General features: G+C 37.1%; 2 protein-coding genes across 3 annotated transcripts; both read left to right on the forward strand.

The window, feature by feature from the left end:
• Positions 1-625: 625 nt before the first annotated feature.
• LOC21407744 (RNA exonuclease 4) lies at positions 626-3,847 on the forward strand. 2 transcript variants are annotated; one of them, XM_024161625.1, is made up of 7 exons: positions 626-793; positions 1,460-1,611; positions 1,732-1,865; positions 1,998-2,224; positions 2,327-2,539; positions 2,720-2,800; positions 3,226-3,847. In XM_024161625.1, exons 1-7 carry the CDS (start codon positions 780-782, stop codon positions 3,491-3,493), a joined length of 1,089 nt encoding a protein of 362 aa, XP_024017393.1. In that variant the 5' UTR covers positions 626-779; the 3' UTR covers positions 3,494-3,847. The 2 variants fall into 2 exon arrangements, with proteins under 2 accessions (XP_024017393.1, XP_024017394.1); XM_024161626.1 differs by having other exon boundaries at positions 2,720-2,759; positions 3,226-3,269.
• Positions 3,848-4,361: 514 nt separating this feature from the next.
• On the forward strand, positions 4,362-8,198 carry LOC21407745 (probable LRR receptor-like serine/threonine-protein kinase At3g47570). Its single transcript, XM_010092060.2, has 3 exons — positions 4,362-4,476; positions 4,831-7,584; positions 7,840-8,198. The coding sequence occupies exons 1-3, from the start codon at positions 4,362-4,364 to the stop codon at positions 8,196-8,198; spliced, it is 3,228 nt and encodes a 1,075-aa protein (XP_010090362.2).
• Positions 8,199-12,102: the final 3,904 nt, after the last annotated feature.

Raw genomic sequence — 12,102 nt, forward strand, 5'->3', positions numbered from 1 at the left:
AAAACAATATCTTGATAAAACTACCAAACGCATTTTCAAAAATGATTTCTGTCTGAGATTGAAAACGTTTTCATTTTTATTTTCATACAAAAAATAAAATCATTTTAATACGAGTTTCAAACGCACCCGTTAATTTTCAAGTTGAGAGGCAACACAAAAATAAAAAAATAAAAACTCAGGGGGGACAAGTTATAAAAACCTTAAGATTTTTTTTTTAGCAATAAAAAAAAAGAAATATCTTCCAACCGGCAGTCACTATTTACTTGACTGATCCAGTGAAAGACATTATACAAGATTTATGTTGAATTGTACAATTATTATATGTAAATATATAAGACATATGATGAATTGTATAACTTATCATACAACTTATTAAATTGTACAAACGCATATGTTAAATTGTATAACATGTAAATATATAAGACTTATACTTAATTGTATATTTTTACATATAAATATACATAATTTATGTTAACTTATACGACTATCGTTTTAATCCAGTAAATAGTAGGGCCGGTTTAAAAACTTTGCCTAAAAAAAAGTGCTAAAAATACATATTATAATGTCAAAAATTAAGAGTACAAAGAATTAATTTCTGAAGAACATATAAAACCCACTTCGCGAACACTTCGTCGTCCTTTGGGTTGGCGGGTCTCTTGCAGAAAATCCTCTCGCATATATGTTTTCTGACTGCTATTTCCCGCCAAGATTCGAGCTTCCCAAACAAGTCGCCGAGCTCTGCTTTGATTTCCGTGGAATCCGAACCTGAACTTCCCAAAATGCCATCCACCAGGTCCCATTCCTCTCTCTGCTTTTAATTTCCCTCAATGGCTTATTTGATGTTTCTTTTGACGAGATCTCGCGATTTTCTTGGGTACTGGACTAAAAGCTATTTTGGATGCGAAATTTTTACTTAATAGTTTCCTTGTCTGTGTTTTGCGGTTTATTAGAGTAGAGAACGATTAAGAAGTGATAATTTTACGAGTTTTCAATCTCGGTTCTTTTTTTTTTTTTTTTGGGTTATTCTTGCATTATATTGGTTAATTAAGTTTTGTTAGTTTATCAGTTCTCTAGAAAACCTAGACTGTTGGCAGTGACTAACATTGATTTTATATTATTCTAACCCTGTGGATTTTTTTTTTTGTGTGTGTGTGTGTGTGTGTTTACATTTGGATAATGGTTGATTATGAGGACAAATATCAATTAGACATGCCTAACACTTGAGTACTTGCTTATATGTTTAGAATATATTAAAGTCCAACGCATAATAACAATTTTGGAGTATGCAAATAAGAGAGTTTACTAATTCTTTCAAAAGTTTAAGCTGTTAGTTTTATATTTTAATAAGCTTTTTATCAAGTGACTAAATTGCTCTTGTTTAGAAGCTAAATTTGCGCCCTTTGTAATATATCATATTTGTCTTGAAATATTTGAAGGATGATTGACCCACATTTTATAGGCACAAATGCTCTGCGTGCTACAAGCAATATAAGAAACAGGAACACCTTGTTGAGCACATGCTGTTGTCATTCCACTCGGTGCATCAACCAAGATGTGGGGTCTGCGGAAAGCACTGCAAGTCTTTTGAATCATTGAGAGAACATATCACTGGTGGGAATAGAGATGTTATCCATCAAAAGTTTCATTAATCATGTTATTGCATTGTCTTTCGGATCATCTATTTAAATTTCTCGTCATGGGTTTTCTGTTTTTCATTCCCTTATCACTTAGGTCCACTGGCAAAAGCAAATTGTTCGACGGTTTTCTCTGAACGGGGTTGCAATCTATGCTTGAGACTCCTTGATAGCATCACTTCTCTCAATGAGCATAAGGAACTGTGTTGTTTTTCAGCACCAGCTCCTTTGGTAAGCTGATTGATTTTAAAAAAAAAAAAAAATAGTTCTGATAGGTTCTCGCCCTAGAGAAGTCTGTTGAAGCAACATGCCAGACAAAGGAAGCATACATAATTTTTGTTTATCTTGTAATGAACTTTGCAGGGGACGATAAAATTGCCATATGCAGTATCTCAAATTGATGTGTCGGACTCAAATGGTGAAAATCTAATTGAAAGAGGTCCTGAAGCAATAGCTATGGATTGCGAAATGGTCGGTGGTGGAAGTGATGGATCGTTGGATCTTTGTGCTAGGGTGTGCCTCATTGATGAGAATGAGAAGCTTCTTTTTCATGCTTATGTAGAGCCTCCAATTTCCGTTACTAACTACAGGTACTTGTAAGATTGATGTATGTTTTTTTTTTGGATTTTCTCACATAAGTTTTTTGCTAGTGGGGCTGCCCTGCTGACACACGTCTTCCTAGTTGTTACCAGATATGAAGTAACTGGACTAACGGAAGAACATCTGAGAAATGCAATGCCACTTAAAGAAGTGCAAGAAAAAATTTTGCAGATTCTGTACAATGGAGAATCAATTGGTAGAATAAGAGTACTGTCAGACGGTGGAAAGGCCAGGCTTCTTGTGGGACATAATATAGAGCATGATTTGGATTGTCTGAGAATGAATTACCCTAATCACCTGCTGAGGTACAAGAGAGTCTACCTATTAAAATTGCATAAGCTTTAGCAATTGAATAATTGTGATATTGAACTACTGTTTTACACATCCTACACTTCGGTCATTTATTTGTCATGGGTAGATAAGCTTGTCATTGCCCCAAGATATTCCTCAGTTTTTGCTCGACTGTTGCTGAAATTTTTGTGCAGGGATACTGCAAAGTACCATCCATTGATGAAAACAAATCTGGTTAGCCACTCTCTCAAGTACCTTACCAGAACATATCTAGGGCAAGTTGCTCATCTCTGCTGTCTTATTGATCTAATTGATTTCGTTCTGTTGTTCATTTATGTTGGCTTTGATTATGGTTTTTCTTTAATAAATGCGACATCTAAACCGAAATAATAGGGAAGTTCATCTCCACAGTATCTGCAAAGTGGATAACTACCTCATATTTCATTGTTCGCTTCTACAAAAGCAAAAAAAAAAAAGATTGCAAAAAATTTTCAGGTTACCACTCTCTTTTATCGAGCATATGTAATTGAATTAGCGACATAGAAAAGTGAACTGCAGAAGTTAACAATAACATCAACTAAATCTTTGTCAACTGCTTTCTTGTGGAGACACCTTTTTAGAAGAATTCTTGTAAAAAAAAGCAGCTCTGTGGATACATAAACGCTATGTTGATGAAGTGTTTGAGGCTTTGGCTTTGCAGGTATGATATTCAGACTGGTTTTCACGACCCCTATGAAGATTGTGTGTCTGTAATGAGACTCTACAAAAGAATGCGTGACTTGGAACATCATAAAGAAAGCATCGAGGGTTCATTTGCTACTCACGGTTCCCAAAACCACTTCAACAATTTCACTTCGTGGAACACCAAGGAACTCGAGAAGATGACACCAGACGAGCTTTACCAACTGTCCAGATCAAATTACCGGTGTTGGTGCCTAGATCAAGGCCAGAATACAGATAACAACTAGGTTTTCCTCCCTTCAACAATGAGAAATATACGGCTTTCTGAAACTTAAAAGTTTTTGTTTTTGTTTTTTTTTGTTTTTTTAATATCATTGGAAAATGGTGTTTTCTTCTGACATTGATGCTTTGGTATTCGGAGCCTTTTTGTAGTGAGTTTTTGTGCTGTGGGGGAAGAGCATCTATATATTTTCTTAACAACTAACATAACGTGTAGAAAATATACTTCCACATTCAATATTTATGTATCCTCTTTTCCTGATAAAGCAAAAGAGGTAGAAACATGCAAAGATGAAACCAGTGCTTCAAATTAGTAAAGCTTTAACAATCGGTCCAAAATAAGGCAAGATTATTATAATTTAACATTACTTGTGCTGATGCTTAGTTACAAAAAGAATGTGAACTGCAGCATATACCAACTTTTCGATTTTTTGTATATTTGTCCATCTTCGCCCTTTGTCAACTCCTGCATAAATAAAATATACCCCCTTCCTATCAAAAAAAAAAAAAGGAAAGCTAATAGGCTTATGCTTTGCTAGGAATCTAATACGTAGCATAATGTTAATACGAGACACCTCTCATCTCAACATACATACATATACAACCATATATTTGTGTATATTTATATATGAATGAGTTTTGAATGGTTATATTTTTATTGATGGTTACCGTATTAAATATAAAAATTCAATGAAATAACATAATAAGAACGCAATTTTATTAATTGTTATAAATTTTTTGATCAACTATTTAATTTATTTTAATCTTTTGATCAATATCTGAAACAACACAACGATACCCGTTAATTGATGCGCTCGGTAGAAAGGAAAGAACAGTCAGTCTTTTGGCTTTTACTAATCGCTCGCTATGGTAAACATGGTTGGTAGAAATCAACGTAACATACTTTTCACGTGGAAGCTCCTCAAGAAGGCCTTGGCCCTCAAGATCGCCCCTCCCCTCCCAAGCTCTTACTGGCTCCTCTCTCCACCAGGTAAACCAGTTTTGTACAACTGTTTTTATGGCAGTTTTACCCCCCACCCCCTCTTTTTTTTTTTTTGGAGTGTGAAGGTTCCTTTCTATGGAAGTTTCTAATGCACGCGAGGGAAACTTTCTTTTTGAACTACACCTCATCATTCAGTAAATCTCGAGTGGAACACTCACTTCCATTTTGTTGAAAACTTGCTAAGAAGCATTTTTAATTCACACACCATGTATATAAAAATATTTTTGTTACTATAATGGAGATTAGTGGCGTTCTCTCCCCCCCACTCAATGTCAGGGAAGACTTGCTTAGCAGCCTTCAGTTCTATTCTTTGTATTCTTATATCATATTGATTTTGTTAAGTGCACAAGCTCATTGTGGACGTCAAGAAACCTGCAGTGAAAATGAGAGCAATGTTCCAAACTTCCTCTTTTCTTTCTCTTCTGACCTTCTGCATCAAGATCCTAACTCTAGCTATCATCATGGTAGTTGGGAGCGCCACTGCGTCAGTTGTTCATGGAAATGTCACGGACAGGCTTGCGTTGCTTGCAATCAAGGTTCGGATTACTGAGGATCCTCTTAGAATCACAAGCTCATGGAATGACTCTCTCCATTTTTGCAACTGGCATGGTGTTTCCTGCGGCCGCAGGCACCAAAGAGTCACCCACTTGAACTTAGGGTCATTGAGTTTGAACGGTTCTATATCTCACTCCATTGGGAATCTCAGTTTTCTTCGAAGCGTTGATCTCTCAAATAATAGTTTTCATGGAGAACTACCAAGTGAGATCGGTCGCTTGTTTAGGTTGCAAGAGCTAGTTTCCAGTTACAACTATTTCGGAGGAGGAATACCAAGTAGCTTATCAAACTGCTCCAAGCTGAGAATACTGGATTTGCTACACAATGAATTCACTGGTAACATTCCTTTTGAGATTGGCCTTCTACCGAAGTTGGAGAAACTAAATCTCCACGGAAATAGATTGGAGGGAAACATTCCACCCCATCTTGGGAATATTTCATCCCTTCTAGAACTTTATATGTCAGAAAATAAATTGGAGGGAGACATTCCTGCATCACTAGGCCAATTGAAGAGCTTACTTGTTCTTGCCCTTGGTCACAACATGGTGTCAGGTACAATTCCTCAAGCTATCTATAACTTGTCACACCTTGTTTCTTTTTATCTTGGTGGGAATCAACTTCAAGGTAGCTTTCCTAATAACATTGGCCTTGCCCTCCCAAATATAGAAAGGTTTCTTGTTTGGGGAAACCAATTTAGTGGAAACATTCCGGTTTCTTTTTCAAATGCTTCAAACCTTGCTTTCTTTGATATCTCCATGAATAAGTTCTTTGGGCGGGTTCCTGATATTTTTGGGAACTTAAAGAAACTTGAGTGGGTAGTTATAGGCGGTTCCAATCTTGGGTATGGTGAAGCAAATGACTTCAAATTCTTCACCTCTTTTACCAATTGTAGCAATCTGGAAGCACTTCAAATACAACAAAATAACTTTGGAGGGGATTTGCCTAATTCCTTAGGAAACCTCTCAGCTAAACTTGAAATGCTATACCTTTATGATAATGGGGTTTCAGGAAACATTCCATCTGGTATTGGAAATCTCGTAAACTTAAGAGTACTAGAAATAGATGGCAATCGGCTCACTGGGACTATTCCTACAACTATTGGTAAACTTAATAGCTTGGTGAAGTTATATTTGGGGGGTAATGAATTATCTGGGGAGATCCCTTCCTCATTTGGAAATCTCACGTTGTTGAACGAGCTTCGATTAGAAGAGAACAATCTACAAGGAAACATTCCATCAAGTCTAGAAAACTGCCAAAACTTACAAGTGCTAAACCTCTTTAGTAATTCCCTGAATGGTACCATTCCTCCAAATGTAATTGGGCTGCCCTCTTTATCAATGTCCGTGGGACTCTCAAATAATAGTCTCACTGGACCTTTACCATCGAAAGTTGGTAACCTGAAAAATCTTGCTCTGTTGGACGTTTCTTACAATCAGTTAACGGGTAATATTCCTAGCAGCCTTGGCGAGTGTAAAAGCTTAATATGGCTTTATATGGGACATAATATGTTTGAAGGAACCATTGAATCTCTGCATTCTTTGAAAGCTATTGAAGAATTGGTTCTTTCACACAATAACTTTTCAGGACATATACCCAAAGATTTTGGCAAGTTTGTCTTTTTATCAAATTTAGATCTTTCATTTAATCATCTTGAGGGTGAAGTACCAAGTGGAGGTGTTTTCAGTAATGCCAGTGCAAATATTTCACTTGCTGGTAATGATAAGCTTTGTGGTGGTATTGCTGAGTTACACTTAACACCATGCTTTAAGAAATTGCCAAGGAAGCAACACTTGTCTTTCCGTGGAAAGCTGATCATCTCCATCGTCTGTGGCCTTTTTGGAATCAGTTTAATGTCATGTTTTCTGGTCATTCGTTGCTTTAGGAAGAATACGAAGCAACAATCTTCAGAATCTTTGTGGAGGGATGTTCCATATCTGAATATTTCTTATGGGGAACTTCTGAAAGCAACTAACGGGTTTTGTCAAGAAAGCATGATTGGCGCTGGTAGCTTTGGCTCTGTATATAAAGGGATTCTTGAACTGCATCAACTGCCCATCGCAGTGAAGGTCTTCAACCTTGAAAGGAGAGGAGCTTCCAAGAGTTTTATGGCCGAATGTGAAACTCTAAGGAATATTAGACACCGAAATCTTGTGAAAATCATTACTGCTTGCTCAAGTGTTGATTTTCAAGGTAATGATTTCAAAGCCCTCATCTATGAGTTCATGCCAAATGGAAGTTTGGAAGATTGGTTGCATCCACGTCCACAAACCGGAGAAAATCAGAGGAAAAGGTTAGCTCTGGCCTTGCGACAGAATATGGTCATTGATGTGGCATCAGCATTGGATTATCTTCATAATCACAGTGAACCGCCAATTATTCATTGTGACCTAAAGCCAAGCAACATTCTGCTTGATCAAGACATGACCACACACGTGAGCGATTTTGGCTTGTCAAGGATTATTGCAGAAGATAATGTTGAAATATCCCAGAATCACACAAGCTCTCTGGGAATAAGAGGAACAATTGGATATGCAGCCCCAGGTAACTTTACCTTTTTTTTTTTTCCTCGAACTAGTTGTCTTCTTAATATCGTAAATGATTGCGGTTTACTTCATACTATGCTTTTCTGAATTCGAATCTTTGTTTGATACACCCAGGTGTGTATGTGTGTGTACATATGTAACATATGTAGTATCTTCACATGCTTGCGTGTATGCATTTATGATGGATTATTATGATATATCCATATCATAATGCTAACTCCAATATATTTATTGGACTTGTGAGATATTGCAGAATATGGCATGGGAAGCAAAGTGTCAACCCAAGGAGATGTGTATAGCTTTGGAATCCTTTTGTTGGAAGTCTTCACTGGAAAAAGGCCCACAGACGAAAATCTTGAAGGACTTAGCCTCCATCAATTTGCCAAAATGACTTTGCAAGAAAGAGCGATGGAGATAGTTTATCAGAGTTTCCTAAGAGAAGGAGAAGACGAAGCATCACACAGAGATAAAATGATGCAAACAAGAAGCGGCAGGGTACACGAATGCTTAATTTCCATATTGACGATTGGTTTGAAGTGTTCAGAGGAATTACCAGGAAACAGGATGAAGATTAATGATGCCCTCAAGGATTTGCACAAACTTGCTTTTTAAATGTATGAGGTACAACTTACAAGGATCAATGGATTATCTTATCTTCTCTCGGAAAATGCACTAAATCTTACATTCATCTTTTATGAATTCTCATTATTTTTTCAATCTTGTTTTGCAGGAACAGCAATCCAGCTTGAACTTTTTTTTATGTTGAAAAAGTGATAGTTATAATGTCTAGGAAACACTTCTATTCCACGCGCATATTAGCTAGTTCGCTCATCTTCTCTCGGAAAATGCACTAAATCTTACATTCATCTTTTATGAATTCTCATTATTTTTTCAATCTTGTTTTGCAGCAGGAACAACAATCCAGCTTGAACTTTTTTTATGTTGAAATAGCGATCGTTATAATGTCTAGGAAACACTTCTATTCCACGCGCATATTAGCTAGTTCTAATGTTTAGAAGTACAATTGTATGTTGTAATTTCTGTTTCTGCTTTGGTTTTGTTATCCATGATACTTATTCATGCCCAACTATCAAAATAGTGTGAATAGCTTATGTTTTCGGAAGTGTATTTTTGCAGTTGAAATTATGCATAGGTGTAAACTACTACGAAGTTTATTATTATTATATAGTAATAAAGTCGAAGTTCAATTTGAATTTGGAGTAAGGGATCTGAAATCACAACCTCAAGATTTCGATACAGGTGTTCATTTACTGTTGGGATAAGCCTGCCACTACTTATATAAGCCTCGTTCACTTTGCGGATTCGAGTTTTCAATTCGAGCTGAGATGTGACATTTTCTGATAGCTTTTTACTATAGCAGAAAAAATTAAATATGACATTTTCTGAGAGCTTTTTACTGTAGAAACTTAAAACTAAAAACTCAAATCGGTGAAATGAACGAGGCTATAGTCTTTCTTTTTATTCTTATATTTTTGGGGATGATCAGCCTCTTGTAGCTAGCTAGGCAATGTGACACATAAAGGTCAACATTGGTTGTATGTAGTTATTTAATTTCAGATGATACAAACTGGGTAACTTTAATGTTTTTGCAAACTATAAGAAAAGCACACCTCATCACATGCTCATTTCCACAATCCAATATGATTTAGCTTAATTGGCATCATAATGTCCTTGCCCTTTGGAAAGATTGATAAGTTTGCTCACCACGTGATTCGATAATTTCCTCAATGAGATGAGCAGTATTATATATTCTTGTCCAACCTTAATTATATATAGACTTTTAAATATACCTGGTCCTGTTTAAAGGCAAAAAAAGGTTTAACTCAACACCCTTTTAGGGCTTTTTTTATAAATAAAATAAAATAAACTAAAATGAAGAAATTGGGTTTTGAGGTTAAAGATCATTCATCATAGGCATGTCGATCAATTATGCATTAATTTGGGTTCACAAGCCCTACCACATCGTTGTACTGTTAGCCTCAACAACCACCTCCTTAATTCATGAATTACATAAGAAGTCCTAGATTTCTGATTATTTAAGGTTGTAAAAGTCCTTTTTTAGTAGTAGAACATCTTTAATTGGGGTCGCTCATCACCTTATCCGTCATAGAAGGAGGAACTGAGAAAAGAGCTTTGAAAGTGCTAATTGAAAGTTAGAAAGTGCATACCAAGAGAAAAGTTGTGAGTGATTCTAAAGGATGATTGTATCCATAATTATTGTACCAATTACAACAATATTGCTCTTACATCTTCTATTTAGCCCTATTCAAAAGAAGAAAAAAATAAAAAAAACTTGCAATTTTATCGCTAATTACTAAGAGCATTGGAGGACATCTATATATATATATATATATATATATATTTATGTGTGTGTATATATTGTTGAGATTTGTTCTCGATCCTTGTAATCTCCTTTTGTAATTCTTTCCTAATTTAGGGACACCACAGTTGTATGATGAGTGTGAACAAAATAGTTAGCCTTGATTATAGGACGTGACTAGGACGTGATTCTAGGATAGTTGATTGTATTTTCTACCTATATAACCATGTACAGACTAATCACAAAGTATGAATGAAAAATACAATTTCTATATTTTTCAAGTTGGTATCAGAGCCTCTAGATTCTCTTGTTCATTCATCGTAAAAAAAAAAAAAACCAGAAATCAGATTCCTTCTCAAAACCAAAATCAAAAACCCAGAAATCAGATATCTTTCTCAAACCCAAAATCAAACTCAACCACAAACCCCGCCGTTGGAAGCCGTCGCTCGCCACCGTCTGAAGACATCGCGTCCAGACCCACTGCCTTCGCCGATCAGACTCGTCGCCCAGACTCGCTGCCTCCACCGATCTTCTCGCCAGACGTCGTCATCACCCGCCACGGCTCTTCTCTTTGCTTGTTGTTTCCGTGTTTCTCAGTCAAAGCCATATGCTTCGTGATTAATCTCAGGAAAACGACAGAGTTTGTCTTGTCTTGCTTATAAAGTTTGCTTTCCAGAGTTTGTTCTCACGCTCGCCACCGTCTGAAGACATCGCGTCCAGACCCACTGCCTTCGCCGATCAGACTCGTCGCCCAGACTCCCTGCCTCCACCGATCTTCTCGCCAGACGTCGTCATCACCCGCCACGGCTCTTCGCCAGACTCCCTGCCTCCACATTTTTTTTTTTAAAAATGAGTGAAAAAAATCATGAATTGTTTGGGATTAAATCCATTCCGGTTTTGGTTCAGTCCGAGGGAGTCTTTAACGCAGGAATCACCCTTACCGAATCAAACTATGACATATGGTCCCAATTGATGGAAATGCAAATTGCTGAAAGAGACAAGATCTCCCACATTCGTGGCAAGATAAAGCCACCTGCAGAATCGGATGAAGGCTATGAGAAATGGTATGCTGAAAATCAAAAGGTCAGAAGGTGGCTATTGATGTCGATGTCTCCAGAAATTATGAGGCGTTATTTACGCTTACCCACTGCCTACGAAATTTGGGATGCTATTTCAAAAGCATTCTATGATGGAACTGATGAATTGCAAGTGTTCACTTTGAACCAAAAGGCCTTTACTGCCAAACAACAAGGCAAAACACTCTCTGTTTATTATGGGGAGCTCACTGAAATATTCCAAGAGTTGGACTATCGTGATAAGGTAGTCATGAAGGATCCTGATGACGTCACAGCATACCGAAAATCCATTGAACGATTAAGAGTTCACATATTCCTCGCTGGATTAGATGGGGAGTTTGATCAAATCCGACGAGAGATTTTGCGAAGTGACCCAGCTCCAAACCTGGAGGAGTGTTATTCTTTAATTCGACGAGAGAGTGTACGCCTTATCACCCTGAAAGGCGTGTCCGGAACATCTGAAGCTTCTGCCATGGTGGCTCGTAACCAGCCTAACCAGAATCAACAAGACCGAGTACGACCCAACAATGGTAAAACGACCAATGGTATTGACAAGTCCACTTACAAATGCACCCAATGCAATCGGACTGGTCATACCAAAAGTCGTTGTTTCGAGCTGGTGGGATATCCAGAATGGTGGGATCATAGCCGGTCCAAGAAAGATCAAAAAAGAACATCCACTGCAGCAGTTGTTGAAACAAAAGAAGATATTGCTGAAAAAGCTTCGGCGTTGGTAATAGCTGCAGATAATGGTGGTAAGGTTTTAAATATTTCTACACCTATTTTTAATAGTGCATGGATAATTGATTCTGGTGCAACAGATCATATGACATTTGATTCTAGACAAGTCTCACCTCTTAAAACCTCCTTACAAAAGTTTGTTTCTACTGCCAATGGAACCTCGACCCCAGTCTCTGGGGAAGGATCTTTAACTCTCACCGATACCTTAAATTTAGATTCGGTTTTAGTTGTTCCATCTTTAAATTATAACCTTTTGTCAGTTTCCCAAATAACAAAAACCTTGTCTTGTATTGTAATCTTTTGGCCTGAATTTTGTGTGTTTAAGGACATTCAAACCAGGAAGACGATTGGTTATGGT

The sequence above is a fragment of the Morus notabilis genome, unplaced genomic scaffold, assembly GCF_000414095.1.
Source record: "Morus notabilis unplaced genomic scaffold, ASM41409v2 Scaffold137, whole genome shotgun sequence".
Classification (NCBI taxonomy): Eukaryota; Viridiplantae; Streptophyta; class Magnoliopsida; order Rosales; family Moraceae; genus Morus; species Morus notabilis.

Bases quoted from the DNA above. Each gene is read 5' to 3' on its own strand.
- LOC21407744 (XM_024161625.1), top strand. The intron at 1,866-1,997 runs GTAAGCTGATTG...TGAACTTTGCAG, and splicing joins TTTCAGCACCAGCTCCTTTG to GGGACGATAAAATTGCCATA. The intron at 2,225-2,326 runs GTACTTGTAAGA...AGTTGTTACCAG, and splicing joins ATTTCCGTTACTAACTACAG to ATATGAAGTAACTGGACTAA.
- LOC21407745 (XM_010092060.2), top strand. From the start codon at position 4,362: ATGGTTGGTAGAAATCAACGTAACATACTTTTCACGTGGAAGCTCCTC. The intron at 4,477-4,830 runs GTAAACCAGTTT...GATTTTGTTAAG, and splicing joins CTGGCTCCTCTCTCCACCAG to TGCACAAGCTCATTGTGGAC. The intron at 7,585-7,839 runs GTAACTTTACCT...GAGATATTGCAG, and splicing joins AATTGGATATGCAGCCCCAG to AATATGGCATGGGAAGCAAA.